The sequence below is a fragment of the Capronia epimyces genome (assembly GCF_000585565.1).
Source record: "Capronia epimyces CBS 606.96 chromosome Unknown aczIQ-supercont1.1, whole genome shotgun sequence".
Lineage (NCBI taxonomy): Eukaryota > Fungi > Ascomycota > Eurotiomycetes > Chaetothyriales > Herpotrichiellaceae > Capronia > Capronia epimyces.
In genome coordinates, this window is record NW_006912904.1 from 4,074,623 (window position 1) to 4,097,704 (window position 23,082).

Here is a 23,082-nt window from a genome sequence, read left to right on the forward strand (position 1 = left end):
GGCAAGGGTGCAGGTGGGTAGTAGGTGTTATGTACTGTACCTGTACCTGTACGCTGCAGTACCAAGCAGAAACCTGTTTCAAGAGCCAAGAACCAACATGAGGATCCTATTTCTTTTATAAGAACCAAAAACCAACATGAGGTTTCTATATCTGCTACAAGAACCAACATAAGGTTTCTATATTTGTAACAAGAACCCACATGAGGATGCGATATCTGTTACAAACCGACATGAGGATTCTATATCTTTTTGCCAGCTAGGTAGACCATCCAAGACATGTGATAACAACGACTTGAAGTAGCCCGCTCTGCTGTCGTCTTGTCGAGTGTTACTGGTAACTGTAATCAAATCCCTGGAGACGTACCATGCCAGCACAGTGCCACTGCCTTGGGCCGTTCGATACCTAGCGTTCAATACCTACCAGGCACCATGGACGGAGTACGGAGTACTGTAATGATTGATACCACGTGCCACGTTCGACGTTCCACGTTCGGCACGTCCGTCTGGCGTCCGGGACACAGACACACGTGGAACATAGCCATAGCTATAGCTACGTACGTAGTCACACTGGCCACAACAAAAGTACAAAAGTGCGACCAGGATCCCAGATGCAGACTCACCGACTCACCAGTCGGACTCACCGACTATTCCCCAGGATTCCCGGGTACATGCAGACGCACAGACGCACAGACCACATCTCCCTGAGTCGTGAGTCGGGGAACAAATTCGGGGGAACTAACGACATTCTACGGGGTATTTGGTATCTAGTACTAGTGTCTTATCTAGTACGAGGATCTAGTACTTAGCTAGGTAGCTAGTATCTGGCAATACTTCTGGTATCTGCTCCCTAGTACTACCTGGTATCTGGTATTGACGTACCTTCGACGGTCGACTGACTGTTGACTGTCGACTCTGTACGCCGTACCTTAGTGCTGCCATCTCCTAGTCACGGTTACTTGTATCTACTATCTAGTATCTAGTATCCCGTCTTCCAGGTACCTCGATACATGATCAGATATGGATACGGATACGAAGATGGATACGGAGTACGAAGTCCAGTGGGGGCTTTAGGCTTGCATCATACTGTACTCCGTACATCCCACATTCGACGTCTCACATCCCGCGTTAACTGGAAAGGGGACAGGGGACCCCACAATACGTCAACGCGATCCATCCCAACTTCCATATCCGTGGAATTGTCCCCTTATCCGCGGAAATGTCATCGGCCAGTCTGGAAAATACGTAGGTATACTGTACAGTACTGAGTATGACAAGCGTGAAGAACCCACGATCCTGCGTCTAGCTCGACGCTTTGCAGAGTGGACAGTGGACACTACATATCCCCGGCTTATGAGCGAGTCTGAAAAAGAAAACAGTGGGCTGTACTCCGTACTCCATAGTTGTAGTCTCGATTACACGGGGTGACCAAGTTGAAGAAGTCCCTGCCCCAGCCTGCCCCTGCCTGCCCCGGCTTATGTATCAGCGAGTCTGGTCTGGAGTTATCCCGCAAAATGGTGGGCTGTACGGAGTACTTGTAGTCTCGATCACACGGGGTGACGAAGTCGAAGAAGACCTTGGTGCCCCAGCCTGCCTCTACCTGCCCTGCCAGCCCCTGCGTGCCATTGCCCGCCCCAGCCTGAGCAGAAGCCTCGGCCTCAGCTTCTACGGACGCGCGACGCCAACCCCAACGCAAACCCCGTCCGGCGTCCTGAGCGAAGAGTGTTAAGCTCAGCAGGGCCTATTATTAAGCCTCCCCTCGCCATTGCTTACCCGGTGTCCAGTTTCCACGAGTACTGTACCCACATACCTAACCTCCTAAACCCCTAAGCCTAAACCCCCCATGGAGTTCGGTTCCAGCCTAAGAGGCTTAGCCTCAGTCCGGGGTGTGTAGCCTGGGGTCCGGAGAAGAACAGTGGCACTGTGGCACGGTGCTCTTTACTCTGACAGTGTATAGTGTATACTAGTATAGTGTCCAGGCCGGGCTGAATTCGGTCTATTTGAGAATTCGAGAATTCGACTATTTGAGAATTTGACTTTGACAGTTCGACATGGAGAGATATATAAATACGTATATAAAATCCCTTGGCCCACTTCTGGGCCAGATGGAGAGATAGAAAGTGAAAGTGAGAGAGAGGACCCCTACTTACACTTACTTCTCCTAACTGTATGATGAAGGACAAATCTGAAGCGGTGGCAGCTGGTGGCCATGGCCATGGCCATAGCCAGCGCGCCTTCGAACTGGAAGATGCTACTGGCAATGTCATCAAGCCGCATACCAGTGCCTACAATATCCTGGTACGAAGTCTTCTGTTCAATGCTTTGCTGATGGACGGCCTACTCACTCTTTATGTGCTACGGCGATGAGTGATGAGTGATGAATGCTGACAGGCTTCCATGTACCTGTAATTAGATCACCCTCGCCCTCACTCTTGGTTCCCTCAACTACGGGTACAGCTCGGCCGTGATCGCGGGAGCGTTGGCTCTCCCCAGCTTCAACGACCTGTTTCTGGCGGTCGACCCATCTACTCGCACCGGAGCGATTCTTGGAATGTATGTATTAAACAGACAGACACACACACACACACACACACACACAGACACAGGACCATATACTGACCAGCTTTCTTCAGCTTTCTCGGCGGTGGCTTCGTCGGCGCCGTCCTTCAGCAACCATTGAGTGATCGGTTTGGGAGAAGAGTCGGTCTGGGGTCCGGGGCCTGCTTCGTGATGGTGGGCCTAGCGCTGCAGGCGGGATCGGTCAACTTCCCCATGTTCCTCGTGGGACGGTTGTTCGCCGGCATGGGAGCCGCCATCTGCCTCACCGTGTCCCCCATGTACATCAGCGAGCTGGCGCCGGCACACTCCCGGGGCTGGCTGGTGTCGTTCCATGTGACCGGGCTGAATACCGGCTATCTGAGCGCGTCGCTGGGCTCGCTCGGCTTCAGCTTCGTGACGGCCAAAATCCAGTGGCGCCTCAACTTCATCATCGCCGCCAGCTTCGGGGTCATCCTCCTGCTCCTCATCATCCTCGTCATCCCCGAATCTCCCAGGTGGCTGGTCAGCCAGGGTCGGGTCGAGCAGGCCCAGCGCACCCTCGAGAGATTGCACGTCAACAAACACGACCCGAACGGCCTCGTCGCCCGCGCCGAGCTGTATCAGATCCGCGCCCAGTGCGAGGCCGACAAGGAGATGCCGAGCGGCTTCATCCATATCTTCCGCACCCCGAGCTTGAGAAAGCGCGCCTTCTGTACGATTTTGGTCTGGTTCTCCAGCATGAGCACCGGCGTCCTCGTCATTTCAAACCTGACGCCCCTTCTCTTCGCCGGCCTGGGCGTAAACGAAACCGTCCAACTTGGCCTCTCGGCCGCCTGGTATGGCGTCGGTATTGCCTGCTCCACACTCGGAGGTCTCACCGTGGACAGAGTTGGCAGGAGGAATTTCCTCGGTATGTACGCCCTGTCCCGTAAAGATTTGTAACAGAAGGAAAAGAAATAAAAGACACAAGGGAAAAAGAAAATCTTACTAACCTTCTTCCAACCTCTAGTCATCGGCACGGCCGGGTGCCTACTGTCGTTGGTTCTCGAGGCTGCCATGCAAGCCAAATACATCGGCACGACCAACAAGTCCGGGCTCACGGCCGGAGTGGTCTTCTTCTTTCTGTTTGCCGTCTTCTACAACGCCTTCTTCGACACCGGCTCTTTCGTCTACACGGCGGAAATCTGGCCGACCCATGTCCGCGGCGAGGGCGTCACCATTGCCATGACCACCTTCTTCGGTTTCGCCATCGCCTACAACTCCCCCGCCTCGCAGGCCTTTGCCTCCATCCACTGGAGGTATTACCTGGTCTTCATCTGCATCTCCGTGGTAACGGTGGTTTGTATCCATTTCTACCTTCCCGAAACGGCCGGCCTGACGCTGGAGGAGATCGGAGAACAGTTTGGGGAACCGGCCCAGGTTCATTTCCGCGACATTCATTTGGACAAGATGAGATCTGAAGAGGTCGAGGTAGTGGAACAGGTCGAGGGAGGTGAAGACATGGTTGAGCAGCAAGGGAAAGGTAGATGAGGATAGGTTGAGCAGAAGCAAGGCAAAGGTAAATGAAGGAATAATTGAACAGCAGTATGCCAAAGGTAGATGAAGACAGGTCGAGCAGAAGCAAGACAAAGCTAGATGAAAAAAGGTCGAGCAGCCCCAAACCAAAGGTAGATGAAGAGGAAAGATGATGTGACGGCAAGCGCCCTAATGTCAAGGTCTTGTCAAGACGTGGAAGCGCGTCGACGCTTCAACGACGCAGACTACGCAAGTATCTATCTATATGGTCTGACGAGCCCCAGGCCCGTCGATAAATGACAAGTCCTCCGGCGTACAGTACAATCACAGACTGCACCAGCATCTGCATACTGTACCTACAATAAGATACACTACTTGGAAGTAACCAAGTTCTGAACCGAGCAACCACTTCGCTCCCCTTCGCTTCGTTTCTCTTGGTCTTGTCTCTGTTTTTGTCTCTGTTTTTGTCCATGTCCATTAAAGAGGCAGAAGATCAGACTGGAGTTTTAGAGGCTCATTGACCACTATGACAGAGCGCCAAACTCAAAATGCCGAGGAGACGGGCGCAGCGTAGGACGGCTATATTGCGTAACCGGGCGGCGACTAGATTACACTATCGGCTGAGGTGCTCGACTGTGTTGTTCTGTCAAATGCCTCGCTCTGTTCTGTTCAGAACTTGTTGAGCGAGTTCCCCACAAAAACCTCGCCCCGAATACTCGCAAGCATTACCCATGCCGAACTCCAGACCATCTCCGGCCACTCGCTTATCGAACGATAGCACATCATTGACGGGGCCAGTACTGCGTTATCTTAGGGTTGATGGCCTCGTTATCACACGTTTTCGGCAAGTGGAGTGACTGCCCAATCGAACCAATATTCATTCCATTATCATTATAATCAAAAGGGTGTTATGACCAGTTGTCGGGCTTTGATACAAGGGCCAAAAAGCCAAAAAGTTCTTGTTTCTTCTCTGAATCTGTCTAATTTGGGTCATCCGGAGTTGGAACTGTGAAACATCTACAAGCCTTGCCGGGATGCTTCTGTTGCCGAATTGGAAATGGACTTTGGCGGCCATCGCATTGACACCACGTCTCGGCCAGGCTGGCTTTGGCTTGTATCCAGAGATTTGGCCTTCAGTGTTCGGAAGCATTGCATATGCCGATCAAGCTGCATTGAGTAGCGACCATGATGGCTTCACGGGCGGCGAGTTGATCCCCTCACTGGCCACATGTCCTATCGCTGTACGTTGGGATCTCAGATGGAAGGGGTTTTTCTTTCCTTTCTATGCGGCATTTGAAGGACTCTCTGCTGACCAGCGTTTTATGTTTGATTTTCGACTTCAGTGTGACATCTTGGCTTCTGCACGACCTGGTCAGGTGAAGATCGACGGGACGGCCGGCTACGAGCGGGCCAAAGGGGCATTTTGGTCCATGGCACAACGAGAGCTCCGGCCGCACTGTATTTACCAGCCTCTGAGCGCGGCCGACGTGTCGCTGGGTCTGATCGTCGCTCGTCACTCTCGATGTCCATTTGCCGTCAAGAGTGGAGGCCACGGCAAGTTTGCGGGCGAGTCCAACATCGACCGTGGCCTCACCTTGGACCTGGTCCACCTCAACCGGATCGAAGTGGTCGACGACGACGACGGCCAGAGCGTCATTGTCGGGCCCGGGAATCGATGGCTCGATGTCTACACGGCCCTGGAGCCACTCGGTATTGTCGTGGCCGGCGGCCGAGATGCAGATGTCGGAGTGGGAGGTTTCCTCCTGGGAGGTGCGTTTGAGAAAGAGAGACAGAAACACCCATCACATCGCCCAAGCCAAATTCTCACGCCGATTCTTTTAACCCAACTAACCCTAACCCCTTCTTCCCTTAACTACGAAGATCTAGTACCGTCGTGCTGACAAAAGTACTGGGATACAGGTGGAATCTCTTTTCATTCTTCCCAACATGGCTGGGGTGCAGATACGATACGAGAATACGAAGTGGTGCTCGCCAACGGGACCGTCGTCACCGCCAGCCCGACTTGTCATCCCGATCTCTACCAAGTACTGCGTGGCGGCGGGGCCAACTTTGGCATTGTCACGGCATTCAAAATGGAAGCCATCCCCCACCGGGGCATCTGGGGCGGTATGGTTATGCACGCCTTGAGCGAAACCCCGGCGTTGTTGAAAGCGTTCATCGAGTACGGACGAAACTCACTGAAGTACCCCAAAGCCTCGGCCATCCTCAACTTTGGACCGGATTTCCAGACGGGCGACACGTGGATTTGGTACAACGACATTCAATACACCGAGCCCGAGGTCATGCCCGACGGACTTCGGGACCTCGTGAGCGTCCCGTCACTCGCCGATCATACCGTCGTGTCCAACCTGTCGGCGCAAACCATGGGTCTTGCCGCGCTGACCGTGCCCGGCCGCCGGTATGCATACTGGGTCATGAGTACCAAGCTGGACCGGACCGTCTTGCGGTACTTTGTCGACACGTGGATGGAGGAATTCGAAAAAATCCAGCCTCAATTCCGCGGCCGCTTCTTTCGCCCGACCTTCAACGTTCAGGTGCTCACGGCGGGCATGCGCCGGAACATGGGCCGCAACGGTGGCAACATCCTTGGCCTCTCGCATTCCGAAGAACCCCTTCTCCTCTACAACCCGACGCCGAAATGGATGGACGCCGAGTACGACACTCTCATCGCCGAAACCGTCAACACGGTCATGATGAAGGTCAGGGCTGAGGCTGGGAGGCTGGGCCAGGCCAGTGACTTTCTCTACATGAACTATGCCAGTGAGTGGCAAGACCCCGTGGCAAGCTATGGACCCGAGATGCAGGCCGTCATGCAGGCCGTCGCGGACAAGTATGATCCACTGGGCGTCTTTCAGACTCTTCAACCGGGGAGCTTCAAGCTCAAAGGACTGCCTGGGGGTCGTGTGGGCCCGGCTCTGGCACACTAAGGAACCCTAAAAATCCGTATTGCAGCAGTTGGGTGCGCAATTTTGCAATGTACTAGTTTCCATCTCTGAGACCAAAGAGGTTTTTGTACTTCTCTTTTCAATCGGGTCGCTTTAGTTGGCAAACCCTGCAACGAAACACGAAACACGATGATGCACCCCATTCTTCGGTCAAGCATCCAGGATACTACATACCTGAGAAGGTCTTGTGCCCATATACTCATGTTCATGCACCTGCCGCATGTTGTCTCAGCGCTGATCTTGATCTCCGAGGGAACTTTCTGATCCACCAGTGCTGGGTGTGGGCCTAAGAAGCCTTAGGCTGGTGATGGATGGCATATGGCAGGAACCTTCAAAACAGGCCCGATCCTGGTGCCTGGATGCATGAGCATAAGGTCATTAGGTCAGTGACCTACCGAGTCTGCACATCGTTGTGTCGGGTACATGATGGTAGGAATTGGTAACGGATGTGTTCACTTCTGATGAATTCTTCTGCGTCGGCATCTGTGAAAGCAGGGGGCGGCCTGGGGCGCGTCGACCCGCCCTATATTATACTCTTATAAGTGAAAAACTTAGACGTATCGGCCAAGTCATCCGAGATCTCCATCCGTGTGGTACCGAAAAGGGAAAAGGGAGATAGATAGACAGTTCTAACGGAGGATTCATGCGCCCAGCCCATTCGACGGCTGCATATTGCATACATAGGAGGCCATGTGCCATGTGCCCAGCTGTCAATGTATTCACTGCCGTGTACCAGTCGCAGACATGCTTCATCATGTGTCCTTGTTCTGATGTGCGCATTTGACCTGCCCGGTAACTACATCCTGGGCGGGCAGGTCAAGTGCGCATATGCTTTGTAGAGAGTGTCGGAGTCAGTCCCGCGCTCCGTGAATAGCGGTGTGATGCGATATGTTAGGATCATTAGTATCTAATATCTATTCGAGAACCTGCATGCTAAGCCCGTCGAAATCGCCTGTGGCCCGCCAGGCTTCGATGATCTGTTGGAAATCCAAAAGGCCCTTGGCCCAGGCGCCGGACCTGGCGGCCTTGAGCTTCTCTTCCGGGGAGGTGGGATCAGCCACTTTGCCTTCTCCGTTGGAATAGCTTGGAGTGCAATTTGCCAGAGGCGACGGTTTCACTGCCGCCTGTGCAATCCTCCTCGACCATGCGTCCTCGGCTTCGGTGGTGGGCTCGATGCAAAGCTTCAGCTTCGTTTTCGTGTTTTTTGGGTCTTGGTCGCTCGCCTGTGCCGGTTTCCTTTTTGCCCCTGCTGCAATGACGCTGGCGGCATGAGTGGCCATGACATCGAACGTATGGACCACATTCACCGTCCCTGCCGCCTGCGATCCTCCCGGAAGGATGAGATTGGGGAAATCGTGCGTCCATACTCCGTGCAGCGTGGCAACGCCGTCGGACCATTTCCGATCCAGAGTCAACCCGCCACGGCCGACGACGGTCATGCGGGCTCGCGAAGACGGGTCTCCGGCGCGGAAGGTCTCGTACCCGGTGCTGAAGATGAACAGGTCCACCGCGGTCTCTTCCCCGTTGGCCACAAATCCCGCTCCCGTCATCCGGTCCACGCCTTTGCCCGCCGTGTCAATCAAATGCACATTCGGGCGGTTGAAGGCCTCGAGGTAGTCATCGTGGAAGCCCGGCCGCTTGCACCAACCCGCATACCATGGTTTCAGGCTCTCGGCCGTGGCTGGGTCCTTGACGATCTGTTCCACCCGGGCGCGAATCCGTTCTGCCCGAGGCAGGTCCAGAACGTAGAGAGAAGCCATGTATTCGGCGGCAGTCTCCTCGGTCACCCCGCCGGCATTGGGCCCGCCAACCAGTCCGGAGAAGGAGGGGAAGGTCGTCCACCCATCCTGAACCAAATTCTGTTTGACTGGTATGTTGCTTGTCAGTGCGGCCATATTTTCTCTTCGTGCACGCTGCCATCCCGGCCCGGTCGCGATGTTCTTGCTGTAGTGGTCGGGGTCCACGGCGCACTGACCGCGCACGTCGACGGATGACGGAGTCCGTTGGATCACGTACAGTTGTTTGACCCATTTGGCGAGAGCGGGCACCACCTGGATCGCAGTGGCTCCGGTGCCGAGCACTGCCACTCGTTTGTCTTTCAGACCTTCCAGCGCCGGGTCCTCGGGAGATCCTCCCGTGTACGCATAGTCCCACCGAGAGGTGTGGAAAGAATGGCCTTTGAACTCTTGGAGACCCGGGAATCGCGGCAGTTTGGGCCGGGTGAGCAGCCCGGCGGTGAGGATGAAGAAGTCGGAGCGCACGTGGACGGTCCGGGGAGGCCGGCCATTGATCGCCCGTTGCGATATTGTCGAGGTCCATTCGCGGGCATCATCGTCCCATCTCGATTCGGTGACTCTGGCGGCGAACATGGCTCGGTTTTGCAGCTGCCATTTGGAGGCCACGAGCTCAGCGTACGCTCGGAGTTCCGGGCCATATGAATAGCGGTGTTTTGGCGTGTACCCGGTCTCCTCCAGGAGGGGCATGTAGCAAGCGCTCTCCACATCACACATCAACCCAGGGTAGCGGTTCCAATACCACGTCCCGCCAAAGCCGCCGGCATTGTCGACGAAGATGATATCCTCTGGTTGGAACCCGGCAATCTCCATCAAGCGGACCGCGAATATGAGAGCTCCAAACCCGGTGCCGACCAGCACGGCCTTGCATTGCATGCCATCAGTCACATCAAGTGAGCTGGCTATGTTGTCGTCGGTCACCCAGGGGTCTTCGGCGTAATGCTCGAGCCCTTTGGTGGTGGAAATGTCGACGTACTGGTCCAGCCCTTCGGGGTGAAGCCTTCGTTGGCGTTCAACATCATATTTGTGCAGAATCTGTTCGAGAGGCTGTGTTGAACTGTCAATGGAACCCATCTTCGGCACGCTTATGGTCTCTTCTTGTTTGACAGCGTGTACGACTGCGCTCTACTTATTCCAGCATTCGTGTCTGAAACAAGTCGGCGGATCGGCTGAGATAAGGGGCACTCCAGGGTCAAAACATGGCAGAAAGGAACGAATGTTACGCATCGCATGATTACAGGCTAGTCTACCGAGCGAGAATTGTCCTGTTCAACTACTATCAGCAAAGGCAGTGGACGTCTGATACTTTTTGATATCGGCATCGGGACTCGGTATTCGGCGAGCGTTGAGGGCTTATCTGAAAAGTGCAATCGGAAAGGTCAAAGGGTCTGGGCGGCCGTAATCGACAACTTCTTCAACAGGACTAAGTGGATAAGTAACCCTAACCCTAACCCTAACCCTGCTTTCTGCCAAACTTGGAATTGTAACCCACGGCTATACTATCCAACTAGGCAATTATCCCCTGCGTCTCACTCGACCACTCCGGTCCTGGTTCATGTTGCATGTTGGCGCAGTTGATACAGGATTGATTGACACACGGTGTTTGTGATTCTTAGTAACGCAAGTTGTCGGACTTTGACTATTTCCCAAAGTCTTGAGGATATACTTTTGGGTTTAAGATGCGGAACAGGGACATTCGCTGCCGGTTGAAGCCAGATGTGGTACTACAGTCCGTTCGTAATAGAATGTTAATTATGTTATGACCCCTTTGCCTTCTCAATCGTCTGCTTGACAGATTGAACAAACACGTCGACCAGCTTGTCGATTTCCGACTCGCTAATGATAAAGGGAGGAGCAAACAGGACCGCATCAACCGCACTGGAGCAGAGGTAGACGGCAACCCCATTCTCCAGGCACGTCGAAGCCACGGCTGCTGCGATACTCGAGCCAGGCGGAGTTGCAGTTGCAGTTGCAAATTCCACCGCTTGGAACAAGCCCAATCCTCGGACCTCTTTGAGCATGGGGGTCTCCTTCTTCAGCCTGCGGGACAGGCGTTCACCCATGCGTCTAACATTGTCCAGAAGCTTGTCCTCGGCTATAGCTCGCTGCGTTGCAAGTGCGGCGGCACAACCGATCGAGTGCCCCTGATACGTGTGACCACTGACAAAGGGACGCTGCTCGTGGTTCCTCTCCAGCACGGCATGGACCTTGTTGGCGATAAGAATGGCCGAAATCGGTTGGTATCCCGCCCCAAGTCCCTTTCCGATGGTTTGGAGGTCAGGCGCAATCCCGCCTAGCGATTGCCATGCGTGCATAGTGCCCACCCGTCCCATTCCACACATGACCTCGTCGAAGATCAAGAGACATCCATACCGGTCGCACAGCTCTCGCAGCCGCCCCAGGTATCCACGGGCGGCGGGCACAGCTCCCAGCGTTGCTCCTGAGACTGGCTCGACGATAATTGCAGCAATCTTTTCAGACCCAAGGCTGGAAATAGTCGTCTCGTATTCCGCGACCAGACGATCAACGTATGACTCTTCGTCCTCGCCAGGAAGTCCATCGCGAGTGAAGAAACATGGTGAAACATGACGGAAAGCTTGAGACAACATGGGCTGAAATGGGTCTCGTCGCGGCGGATTGAAACCTGCTGAGAGTGCACCTAGCGTATTGCCATGATAGGCGAAACGGCGCGATATGAAGATATGGCGGTCCGGCTGGCCATTACACAGGTGATATTGTCGAGCGAGTTTCAGGGCAGATTCAACCGCTTCCGAGCCTGCCAATGCCAATCAGAATCAGTGACATTTCAACCCAAGGAAATCAGCAACAATGTTGATGTTTTTGATCTCGTCTGCACCATGCATCTTCTTCCAGCTTACCGGAGCTCACAAACATGACTTTCGAAAACACATCAGGGCACGTGGAGATCAAAACGGAGGCCAGGTTTTCTGCAGGATCGCTGGTGAAGAAGGACGTATGCGCAAACGACATTTGCTGTGCTTGCTCTACTATGGCCTCGATGACCTTCTTGTGGCCATGTCCGAGGCATGAGACCGCCGCCCCCGAACTGCCATCAAGCACCAGACGGCCGGTATGGTCTTGGATGTATACTCCTTGCCCGGATGCCGCTGTGGGGTACTCTTTGCTGAACGATCGGTGCAAGATTGCAGATGTTGCTGGTATGCTGGAAAGTGTCGGTGCAATCATGATTGTGCGTTACCAAGTTCAAGAATTGAAGAGAGTCTCGAAGTCGTTGTCGACACGACGGCGACAACTACCATCTCTTAGAGTATCAAACCCTCCAACCGTCGAAGCTGTTACTGCGCACCCCCACCCAGAGCGAAACCAACAGGCGCGCGGTGGGGATTGGCTCGCTACTTGAGTGTGGACATGCTGTCCCGAATATTCGCTCCGAGAATAGATAAGGACTTTGCCTGGCGACGAACCTTATTCTGGCTGATGCGATAAGAAGACAGCCAGCCGAAAGGCTAGCAGCATGTATTTGTGGGGAGCACCGCTTATCTAGATCTGCCCAGACCGTATTATCTTAGAATATGGTCATCGAAGCCTTATGACTTCCCGCTCCATCTTAGAGGCCAACTGTCTGCCTTCTCATAGGCTCTCAATCAGACATGGTGTTGATGATAAGTATAAGCCTTGCTCCCTCGTCCTGATCCTGAGGTGACCGATTTAGGCATTCGGCATCATCGTCAGCACCCTTTTACCTTTTACCACACTACTGCTCACCCCCCTCTGTCACTTTCTCTAGCTAAGAAAGGCAGTGAGTGTTTGAAGCTGTCCAGGTCCATCTTGGTCTCTATCAGAAAGGGGGATGGAGAAGATGGGATCTGAGGTCAATGAGGTCAAGACGGCCGGAATGGGACAGGAGACGGCTGAAATCCCTTCCGAGGGCGTGGTGTTCGCCTATGACACCACCAAGCGACACCTCAAACCCCGTCACATTCAACTCTTGGGTATTGGCGGTACTATTGGAACGGTTCTAGTATGTCATCATTCCAGATGCATCGAGGTGTTGATATGAGGTGCATTGTTGGAAGTTTGCAGAGCTGACCTCCTGTGCTTTGGCTAGTTTGTTGGGATTGGTCGAGGTTTGATCAATGGAGGCCCGGCTTCTCTCTTGATCTCCTTCACCTTTTGGTGTACGACCATATTGGCGGTGACAAATTGTAAGTCCACTCCACTGGAGCCTATGAAGCGTGATCTTTCCACCCCACCACTTTTCGAGGAGGGAGACCATGACATGACAGAAGCCAGCTGCTGACCACCGCGTGATATTCGCTCAATCAACAGGTCTCTCAGAAATGATTTCCTATTTACCCATTCCGTCACCATTCATTACGCTGGCCGGTCGATTCGTGGACGATGCTTTCGGCGTGGCCACGGGCTTCAATTTCTTCCTCCTCGAGGCGTTTTTGGTTCCGTTCGAGCTCACCGCCATCAACATCGTCATCCACTTTTGGACCGACAAGATCCCGGTCGCGGCCGTGGTGGCCATCGGCCTCGTCCTTTACGCGTAGGTGGTCTCATCTACCATCACCATCTTTTTCGCTTTGGCCGACTCACTCTCACGGTGACTTTGCTGACAAAGAGCTCGTGGTGTATGTGTAGCCTCATCAATGTTTTCGGGGTCAAATACTTCGGCACCACGGAATTCTACCTTTCGATGCTCAAGATCCTTTTGGTTGTTGGACTGACCATGTACACCCTGGTGACGATGAGCGGAGGTAATCCGACCCATCACGCTTATGGCTTTCAGTGAGTGGGCTTATCTCCCGCTTCCCACAACAATGTCCCTTTACAGAAAAACTGATCGGGGATGATAGAAATTGGTCGATCGGTGGATCATTCGTCGAATACTACACCACCGGGGCAACGGGTCGATTTCTGGGATTCCTGCAGACCCTGGTCCTGGCCACCGTGACCGTGACCGGACCGGAATTGGTGTCCATGGCAGCCGGCGAAGCAGAAAACCCGCGCAAGGTGATGCCCCGGGCATACAAGGCTGTCTTCTGGCGCCTCGGTCTGTTCTTCGTTCTCGGCGCGCTCTGCGTCGGCATCGTGCTCCCCGCCAACTCGGTCGAGCTGGCCGAGGCGTACGCGACGTCCGGCTCCAACGCCTCGTCCAGCCCGTACGTTGTCTCCATGCGTAACTTTGGCATCCCCGTCCTCCCCCACATTGTCAACGCCGTCCTCGTCACGTCCGCCTTCTCGGCCGGGAACGGCTACTTCTTCGCCGCCACCCGAACCCTGTACGGCCTGTCTCTCCGCGGCAAGGCACCTAGGATATTCAGCAAGACCACAAAGAATGGGAGTCCCATCTACTCGGTCGCCGCGGTGCTGGCCATCGGGACCCTGGCTTTCATGCAGGTTTCAAACTCATCCGCCAAAGTGTTTTCGTGGATTGTGTCATTGGTAAGCCAATCACTGCAATTTCCTTTCCTTTCCCTTCCTGCTATCACCATGAAGTTCATTCCCGTCGAAACAATTGTCCTCTTTTAGACTGACATAATATAGGTCACTGGTGGCATGTTGATCAACTACGCTGCCAACTGTTACACGTATCTGAAATTCAGAAAGGCATGCCTCGTGCAAGGGCTGCCTCGAGAGAAATTGCCATATGTAGGCTATCTTCAGCCGTAAGACGTCCTTTTCCTCACCCGCTGACATGCAGATGCTAACATTCGCTGCGCCTCCCAGGTATATGGCCTACTATGGGATTTTCTGGTGCACAGTCATGATCTTGCTCAACGGATGGACAGGTAACCATAATCCTGACCGGTCTCTTTGTGTTGAGATGCTATGCTAATCAATTGTCAAAACCTTAGTCTTTCTTAACGGCAACTGGGACACACCATCTTTCTTTTTTTCTTACACCATGGTCGGCGTATTTCCAGTGGTCTACGTAGCCTGGAAAGTCATCAAGAGAACCAAGATCATCCCGTCTGACCAAGTGGATTTGATGCTCGACGTGGCAGAAATCGAGGCATACGAAGCCTCCTACGTCCCTCGCAGATCAACGTAAGTCGCTTGTCGTTTGATTTGATGTTTGTTGAAGCTTGTCACACTTTCTGTCACAAAGCTGACTTTTACTTTTTCCGATCAGGTTTTGGTTGGATAGAGTCATGGATAGGATCTTTGACTGAGTCTAAGGGTCTCTGAGATTATCGATCTGAAAGGGGTTTAGGGTTAGGGTTAGGGCTATAAACGGCGCCTTTTAAGGCCTATATCGATATGGAGGGAGTCGAAATACTGTCTGGACTTGCTTACAGGGCCTCAATCTGGACGCGTCGTATGATCTGATGGTCTTAGGGCTAAATCTGAAGTACTTGATGCCGACGGTGTTAATCATGCAACTCTGCAATGGCGCGAGGAGCGAGAGTCCTTCCTCGGCGAACATACAGCGGAATTCGTCCTGGCACGGTGTCTGTTTGTCATCTAGGCCAGCATGATAACCGAGCCGCTATCCTTCATAATCAGCCTCCAGTCAATAGGACCTAGGCCTCTCTTGATCGAACTAGTCTCTCCGTAGGTCCGCCGGTCTGTGGCCCTCCAGGTGGCCATGACAATGTCCTTGGCTCTAGGGATGTTGCCGATTCCCCTCTTGGCTGCTTTGGAAAACCAAATGAGTGCCCGGTGCCGTGACTCTACGTCCATAGCTTCTACGGCGGCGATGAATGCCGGCCACAGAGCAACCGAGGGCCGAACCTTAGTCCCTTCTGTGAGGCAATCGATGTTTTCGAGGCGATCGAATATCTTCCTAACCAGACTTTGACAGTCCTCTTTCGCGGCTGGGGTCGACTTCATCTGTTGACTTCGAATGGTCTTCCCATTGACGATGCTGGAAAAATACGATGGTGGCACCACTCGATGGAAGTAGAGGACCACGGCATGGTGGAAAGCCCACTGATAATTATCCATGACTTCTTCCATGATCGGCTTGGGGAGGTGTTCGTGGCCGTTGCCAATTCCACTGGGCATCTCGAACAGCGTTGACTCTGCCGCCAGGGATGGAAGTAGAGAGGAGGTCACAGACCCATCCGCGCCCCCAAAAGCGGACTTGTCTTGACCGACCGAATACAGACCCTCTGCCAGCAAGTCGGTGGCATGCAACAGTGACTCTGGTAGAGGACGAGATGATTGAAGGTGTGGCTCGTACGAGGACCGAAGCCGGACCAGCTCGTGCAAGAGAGACATTGTCTGCGAGGAAATTCCAAACGACGTGTCCAGGATGTAAGGCATGTGCAGGAAAGCGGCCTTGTCTCTTACTACACGGTCAGGACTGGTGCTGCTGGTGGATTGACTTTCCTCGGCCGCAAGAGGGCTGACACCGCCGCTGTCCAGAGCATCCGCCGAGGGAGCCGTTCGCACGCCCTCAGTAGTACTACTGGCCCCCCAGTCTTGGTCAGGGTCAAAGGTCTCGGCTTGGAGCTGGGCTGTGGCTGCGACAAGGTCGTAGGCTCGCAACAGTTGAAAAAGAATACAAGTGAGGACACTCGACTTCCAGAACATATCACCCCCTGTTGCATGCGCAAGGCGCTTGGCTAGGTTGAGAAAGGTGTTGCAGTCGGTCCGGCCATGGCCCCAGATATGGGCGGTGATGAGTGTCAAAGCTGCAGCCAGGATCGTACACTTCTCAATCGCCCCCATGCTCACTGCGTCGTGTGATAGTATGCTCGTGAGAATGTCGGTTGCTCTGTCTTGGTGGAAATTGGCCCTTTCGTGGTATCGTGCGCGGTTGCTGTCATCTCTCTGTGTCAAGTGCGATGCTGCCACAGACATCAACGCATGCCGTAGCGCAGTCCGGCCCTGACTCCGTTCGTTATGCAACGCCATTGGGATATATATCTGCAACCACGGATTTCTGACGTCGTCCAGTGATGGGAGCATGATGGGACATACTGTATTTTGGAAGTAAGCGAGAAGATCAGTGTCGATGTCACTAAACTGCTCATCGGGCCGGGTTGGAGGGGCGGAACTGTGCAAGGAGTTCTTATTATTCGCGCCATCCGCGTTCAATGATGCTCTAAGTGAGCCAAGCGTTGATTCACCAGCTTCGGCATAACTAGGCCTGTTGCACCCATGATCCGGCCGAGGAGTAGGGTCTGATAATCGTCCTTCACGGATGTCCTGATCCTGGGATGAGGCTGGACTGGTGCATCTGCTTGGCTGAACGTTTTCTGGGGCGGCAGTCATGGTCGCAGCAGGGGCGTGTGTCAGCCTGACCCTCTTCCTGGGACCAGTCCGTGCTCGACTGTCAGATTCATTGTTGGCTCCGTGATCCTGCAGATAGCCTTCACACTGATAATGCCGAGCACGCTCGCAATTGCCGCACTGGGGCCGTCTTTCATCGCACTTGCAACCATGTCAGCTCCAAATATCAACCGAAGGAGAAGTTCTACTACCTTAATCTTGCGTTGGCGGCATGTGATGCACCCCTAGAAAGAAAAGGCGTTAGCAAGCTGACCTGAAGGGGAGCAAGTAATCTTGGTTTCATACCCTGTAACTCTTTGGAGCCGCGCGTCTTGAGCCTGATGTCCTGGTCCCTACTGGGGTACAAAGAGGGTCAAGACCAGATGGAAAGTCCCAGATAGCAATGGTCGGGTCCTCTGAGGAGATTGTGAGAGTAGGAAAGTCCAGTGTAGGGAATGATGACCACAGGTCTGGTTGGATGTCGGATTGGTCCATCCTGCTCTGCCTTTCGGGAATCTGCCTGGATATGGGCACCTCAATCTCCGCGCCCCGTGTAATTTGGAGGGAATGGGCAAGGAATCTCAAGCCCAGGACTAAACCTAAGAACCGCCTGATGTGGGCTCGCTCGCCAGAAGAAGAGCGAACGATGCAAACAAGGTAGATAGTGAAAGAGTAGACGGAAGTGTCTTATCTGCGCTCGGCAAGACGGCTCAGATCTCAGATCTGCCCGAGTTCTCGGGAATCGCCCATCGTCAGTCACATGTTGGCGCAATGGTTGGATCGCTAGACCTTCCCCCAAGAGTGGCTAAGGGGTTTTCGGATTAATAATAGTCCGGACAGTGTTTAGAAGTGGTTGACGTACTTAGGGTTAGGGTTAGGGTTAGGGTTAGGGTTCGGGCACGACGAGTCCGGGCGATTCTTGGGGTTGTTTGGCGGTTTTCCCAGACCGCCTTTATGATATATAGGATGGACCTCCATGCAGGATGCTCTTCGTACTTCCGCATATGCCTGCTCAACGATGCCTCCTATGCAGCGGCGCCAGAGCGTCCCTGCGACCGCCGATGTAGCAGCCGTAATATCCCCCAAGTTTGCCGTCTCCATCCCTTACTACGCGCCGGCAGCTGCGTTACCGGCGGCGTTGCCCACCACCGCCGAGATCAAAAGGTCTGTGGAAGTTCTATCTCAGCGATCAACCGCCAAGGTGGTCACGGTCGGTTCTCACTTCGTGGCCAAATACGGAAGGCTCAATCTCGAGGAAGGTCGCATGATGATCTTTGTTCAACAGCACTCCCAGGTTCCGGTTCTCCGTGTCTTCGCCCTCTACCGAGACGATGAGGAGGAGACGAGCTACATCGTCATGGAAAGAATCCATGGTCAGACCCTCAAAGTTATATGGGACACATTAGATGATCAGCAGAACATAGTGATTACCACTCAATTAAGGGAATACATCGGACAATTACGCCGGATCGAATCTCCCTGTGGATATTGCGGGCTCGACAAAACGCCACTCCCAACCTACATTTTATGGACTCCTATATAGTCTGACGAGGCCCCAATCTCTCTTTACTCGCTATCCTATACTATCGCGATAAGTTAACTTACTCGTAATAGGTATTAAAATATATAGAATAGGCTAATAAGTAATTCTAAATTAGAGCGAAGATAGTAGCTATATATTCTAATAGTAGATTTTGAAGTGTATGTTCTGTACTTGGGGAGTGGTTCCCGCACCTTTGACAGTTTGATACCTATATACGTATACGTAGGCCTGTACCTGCGATATAGACGCCCGACGCCACACTCAAGCAATGGCTTAGGCTAGGCTTAGACTTTGCTAGAAGACGCATGTTGACTGTCAAAGTCGGTGTATCCCACTCCCTTGACGAAAGTCTGCAGCCACGGACCCTGAGTCTTGTCCTCGGCCAGCTTCCAGTAGAGCTTTGCATGTTCGTCTCCGTTGACCCTGTAGATGGCGGTGCCGTCTGCCTTGCGTTCGTCACCGTAATACCACCTATAAATCATTAGTATTTATTTCTGATCAATGGTTTGGTTCTCTCTTCCTTCTTTTTTTTCACCACTCCACAAGCCAAGGTCAAAGTACTAAAGTAGGGCAATAGGCAACAGGCAACAGGAAATAGACAGTAGGCAACAGGTAATAGCCAATAGGAATATATGTTGGATTCCATACATGAAATGAATGAAGATGGATCAGGGTTAGGGTTATGGTTAGGGTTGGGCTGCAAATGACTTACTTGTATCCACGGTCTTGATATGCCGCTGAAGCTGCCCAGATCATATGGGCGCCGGCGGACTTGCCCATGCCTTGGGAGAGAAAGGACGGGAGGATGGCAACATTCAGGATGTTTCCCGTGTAGATGAAGGTCCTCGAAGCAGAAGAAGGCAGCTGGGCAAAGCCCGAGGCGGCTTGTTGCGCGGCGACAAACGCACTGGTGATATTGATGGCGACATCTCGATTGAAAGCCGCCAGTGGAAGGGCGAAGGGGTCCTTGGGAGGGGTGAGGGTTGAGGCGCTGACTGTAATGCCAAGGGTCATCAGTACGGATATACTTCTGCTGAATACAGATAGGATCTCAACGGCATCCACCCTTAAGTTCTGTAGGTACTGTAGGTACTGTGGGTGTAGGTAGGCGGCGGCAGGTCAGAGCAGGGCAGAGCCTACCGTTATAAACCACCACACTGGGGATACCAAACACTTTTTTAACCTTGTCGAATGCCTTGACCACATCGTCCGAGTTGGAAAAGTCACTCGGGATGTTCAGTTGGTTGTCGGTGCTGTCTGCCTCGTTCAGGGATCGCGCGGCCAGGGCAACCTTGTAGCCTCTCGAAGCAAAGGTCCGAGCCACTGCGTGGCCGATATTTGGTCCTGCTCCGAGGATGAGGATGACGGGGGATGTGCCGGGCATGATTGTGAGTGTAGGCAGAGATCAGAGTATTCGGGAGCAAATACCAATATAGGTAGGTACAGGTACAGGTATAGGTATAGGTATAGGTAAGAGATGAAGTAGACAGATGTTGATCACGGCAACAGTAACAGAGGTGCCATGACTTATATATACTACATACTGTATGATCTACTCTGTACTCTATAGATGAATTGATAGTGACGGATGTGGTCATGGAGCCTCGTCTCCTGAACTGGTTGTGTTTGTAAGCCATTGTCGCCTTTTAACTGGTCTGTGCGGATACGGTCGCTGGTGCGGTTTGGTGCGTGCGACCTAAACCGGTGGAGTTTGTAAGCGGCTTTATCGCCTTTTGGGTTGTCCGTCTGGTACGGTACGGGCTGGTGCGGTTTGATGCGATCTCATACTAGACTCTATACTCTGTACTCCATACTAAGCTTATACTGATGCGATGGCTGGTGCGATTCGGGTCCGGTACGATTTGGTGCGTCCTAGTATGGTACATATGTACCTCCAGCTGGTGCGGTTTGATGCGACCAATATTTGGTTTCCCGGCCTTTACAACATGATGATTTATAATAGCATCCATCCATCGATTCATGATAGCATATATAAGATCAGGTCCATGTATGTAGTCAATCCTGTCGAATATCTAAAATATAACTACCTCAACTGCCACTAAAGTCAATTCGGAACGACAACTCAACTACTATTACTAGCTTTGTGATCCATTTACATCGATATCAATAGCTTTGTGATCCCTTTGCCTCGAAGCTTCAATCTATTCAATATGCCGGCCGACACCCTCTCACTCGCAGGAAAGACTGCATTGGTTACAGGATCTGGTCGAGAGAACGGCATCGGAGCTGCCATTGCCAGGGCTTTGGCCCGGAACGGCGCGTCTGTCGCCATCCATCATGTATCGGAGGCGTCCAAGGCTCGGGCGTCCAAGGTCGCCGCCGACATCCACAAAGAGTTCGGCACCAAAACCACCGTCGTGCAAGGAGGGGTGGAAAAGTTCGAGACTGCTCAGAACATGGTCGAGCAAATCCTGAAAGACTTCGGCGTCGATCACATTGATATTCTCGGTATGTCTGGCCTGTGGTCTGCTTGATATGTGGTCTATCTGGTCTGTCACGATGCAGTGGCTGGCATGAATGATTCATCATGGTCATGTTTCTTTCTTTCTTTCTTTCTTGCCAGGTACTGGGACAGTACGGTAGTCAGTTGTTTTTATAGACAACACGGACTGACGCTGGTGGCCATCTGGTCTGATTCTAGTCAACAACGCAGCAGCTTCATGCAACCTACCTCTTTTGGAGGTTGGACAGGACCAGCTCGAATACGAATTCGCCGTCAACGTCTTCGGTGTCATTTACTTGACCCAAGCGGTGGTGGGCGTAGGTCGAATGCCGCAAGGTGGCCGGATCGTCAACATCGGCTCCATTGCCTCCAAAGTCTTGGTCCCTCCCCCGGTATATGGCGCCACGAAAGCCGCAGTGGATGCCCTGACGACGCTCTGGGCTGGCGAGGTAAGCTTCAACTGTCTTTGTGTTTCTGATTCTTCCACTCTCCACTCTGCATTCAAGAATCTCTGCGCTCGACAACCAGAACCCAAACCCGAACCAGAACCATCTAACGAAATGCAATGTCGCATAGCTTGGCAAGAGCCATGGAATTACCGTCAATACCCTCGCACCCGGTCCCGTTCCGACAGATCTGTCGAAAGACATACTAGTGGCCCCTGACGGGTCTCCCACTGCGCTTCAGATTGCCATGTACCAACAGACGCGAGCTGCGAATCGCCTCGGGTCCCCGGAGGATCTGGCTGATGCTACGCTTCTGCTAGTATCGGAAAAGAGCCGCTGGATCACTGCACAGTTCATCTCCGTCAGCGGCGGAATTACCGGCACTATGTAATCTGGGCGCTCCTGAGGTGAAATTGACGTGACCAGTTTGGAAGAACTTGGGTGGGCTTTCATGTTTGAAACCGAGGCGTACTTCCTGAAAAGTCTGGATGTACCTGTCATCTTTCTTGAACAACCGTGGGGTGTAGCAAAGAACACCATTCCTTTTGTCGACGAGTAAATAGATGATGAGAGCCTTGAGACACCACCGCTACTGCCGCATGCTCCTCTTCCATTTGTTGTGCTGTCACTCACCCTCTTAGCCAGCAGCCTCTCGGTGCCTCCTAGACTATGGCAGATGAATCTCAAATCTCAACGGTCTTTCTTAGAGAGCTGGATCTAGTTAGCCTCCGCAACGAGGCAAGTCAGCCGAGGCGTGCACAGGGCGGCATCACCCTCTTCCTAATCGGGGATAGCAAACAACTAGTACTAGGGGGGAGATTTTCCATTTCTTGGCGCTCCTTTCATCTCCAAACTTCAACTTAAAGCGAAGCTTCGTTTTTCGTCCTTGATTGTTTGTTGTTGTTTGTTCCTCAACTCAAGTTTTGGTTCCTTTCCTCCCTTCCATCTTTCCATCTCGACATGGCTCTCCCGCGGCTGGCTTAGTCGGTCATCACGACGCCTTGATGATGGCGGCGGGGTTGGATAGGATGGGACGGGACTCTGCTGCCCTGCCTTAGACGTCTCCTGGTGCCCGCCTCACCAAGGGCAATGTCTCTGGCGTGAATGTCGATACATATTTTTCAAAGGCAGCCATGCGACGGGCTTCTCTAGCCAAGCAGTGCAATGGAATGGACTGGAGGCGGAACCCAGCGTGTAAGTCGGCTCAGCTTCCCATCCTTCGTCTGTCCCGATTCTTGCCTTCTATGATGAACATTCGTGTCGCCCCTATCATACAATTCTGTGGTGATTACCTGTCCAAGCCAAAGTGACTTTCTGATTGACAAGAACAACTCGGCATTTGCATACATCCGCACCCGCATCCTATGAACCAAGGTTGCAGCAGTTGCTAACGATAACCTGCCTCAGAAGCAGTAGATATTCCCGAACCTAGGTAGTAGTGAGGCAACACCAACGCCAACACCAACACCAACACCAACAGTGCCTCCGCCGCACTGCAGCAGAGCACAGTCCTTTCAAGCCAAGGCAAGTCTTTGGCCCAATCCACCCATCAGATCAACCCGATCCCTCCCCTCCCTCACATGATGAGCAACACATATTGTACTATCAA

General features: G+C 53.0%; 9 protein-coding genes across 9 annotated transcripts; 5 read left to right on the forward strand and 4 right to left on the reverse strand.

Annotated features, from left to right (window-relative positions):
* Nucleotides 1-2,169: 2,169 nt before the first annotated feature.
* Nucleotides 2,170-4,065, forward strand: A1O3_01471 (uncharacterized protein; the record flags this gene model as incomplete). Its single annotated transcript, XM_007731615.1, has 4 exons — nucleotides 2,170-2,295; nucleotides 2,411-2,550; nucleotides 2,631-3,445; nucleotides 3,545-4,065. The coding sequence occupies 4 exons, from the start codon at nucleotides 2,170-2,172 to the stop codon at nucleotides 4,063-4,065; spliced, it is 1,602 nt and encodes a 533-aa protein (XP_007729805.1).
* Nucleotides 4,066-5,084: 1,019 nt separating this feature from the next.
* On the forward strand, nucleotides 5,085-6,998 carry A1O3_01472 (uncharacterized protein; the record flags this gene model as incomplete). The annotated part of the gene is made up of 2 exons (XM_007731616.1): nucleotides 5,085-5,820; nucleotides 5,971-6,998. 2 exons carry the CDS (start codon nucleotides 5,085-5,087, stop codon nucleotides 6,996-6,998), a joined length of 1,764 nt encoding a protein of 587 aa, XP_007729806.1.
* A 932-nt stretch (nucleotides 6,999-7,930) lies between these two features.
* Nucleotides 7,931-9,883, reverse strand: A1O3_01473 (uncharacterized protein; the record flags this gene model as incomplete). The annotated part of the gene is made up of 1 exon (XM_007731617.1): nucleotides 7,931-9,883. One exon carries the CDS (start codon nucleotides 9,881-9,883, stop codon nucleotides 7,931-7,933), a length of 1,953 nt encoding a protein of 650 aa, XP_007729807.1.
* A 683-nt stretch (nucleotides 9,884-10,566) lies between these two features.
* Nucleotides 10,567-12,016, reverse strand: A1O3_01474 (uncharacterized protein; the record flags this gene model as incomplete). Its single annotated transcript, XM_007731618.1, has 2 exons — nucleotides 10,567-11,585; nucleotides 11,689-12,016. The coding sequence occupies 2 exons, from the start codon at nucleotides 12,014-12,016 to the stop codon at nucleotides 10,567-10,569; spliced, it is 1,347 nt and encodes a 448-aa protein (XP_007729808.1).
* A 634-nt stretch (nucleotides 12,017-12,650) lies between these two features.
* A1O3_01475 (uncharacterized protein) lies at nucleotides 12,651-14,852 on the forward strand (the record flags this gene model as incomplete). The annotated part of the gene is made up of 8 exons (XM_007731619.1): nucleotides 12,651-12,812; nucleotides 12,900-12,996; nucleotides 13,121-13,343; nucleotides 13,439-13,585; nucleotides 13,654-14,242; nucleotides 14,345-14,466; nucleotides 14,528-14,589; nucleotides 14,656-14,852. 8 exons carry the CDS (start codon nucleotides 12,651-12,653, stop codon nucleotides 14,850-14,852), a joined length of 1,599 nt encoding a protein of 532 aa, XP_007729809.1.
* Nucleotides 14,853-15,265: 413 nt separating this feature from the next.
* A1O3_01476 (uncharacterized protein) lies at nucleotides 15,266-17,023 on the reverse strand (the record flags this gene model as incomplete). Its single annotated transcript, XM_007731620.1, has 1 exon — nucleotides 15,266-17,023. The coding sequence occupies one exon, from the start codon at nucleotides 17,021-17,023 to the stop codon at nucleotides 15,266-15,268; it is 1,758 nt and encodes a 585-aa protein (XP_007729810.1).
* Nucleotides 17,024-18,038: 1,015 nt separating this feature from the next.
* A1O3_01477 (uncharacterized protein) lies at nucleotides 18,039-18,563 on the forward strand (the record flags this gene model as incomplete). The annotated part of the gene is made up of 1 exon (XM_007731621.1): nucleotides 18,039-18,563. The coding sequence occupies one exon, from the start codon at nucleotides 18,039-18,041 to the stop codon at nucleotides 18,561-18,563; it is 525 nt and encodes a 174-aa protein (XP_007729811.1).
* A 284-nt stretch (nucleotides 18,564-18,847) lies between these two features.
* On the reverse strand, nucleotides 18,848-19,947 carry A1O3_01478 (uncharacterized protein; the record flags this gene model as incomplete). Its single annotated transcript, XM_007731622.1, has 3 exons — nucleotides 18,848-19,034; nucleotides 19,276-19,558; nucleotides 19,704-19,947. The coding sequence occupies 3 exons, from the start codon at nucleotides 19,945-19,947 to the stop codon at nucleotides 18,848-18,850; spliced, it is 714 nt and encodes a 237-aa protein (XP_007729812.1).
* Nucleotides 19,948-20,734: 787 nt separating this feature from the next.
* Nucleotides 20,735-21,864, forward strand: A1O3_01479 (uncharacterized protein; the record flags this gene model as incomplete). The annotated part of the gene is made up of 3 exons (XM_007731623.1): nucleotides 20,735-21,032; nucleotides 21,226-21,476; nucleotides 21,604-21,864. 3 exons carry the CDS (start codon nucleotides 20,735-20,737, stop codon nucleotides 21,862-21,864), a joined length of 810 nt encoding a protein of 269 aa, XP_007729813.1.
* Nucleotides 21,865-23,082: the final 1,218 nt, after the last annotated feature.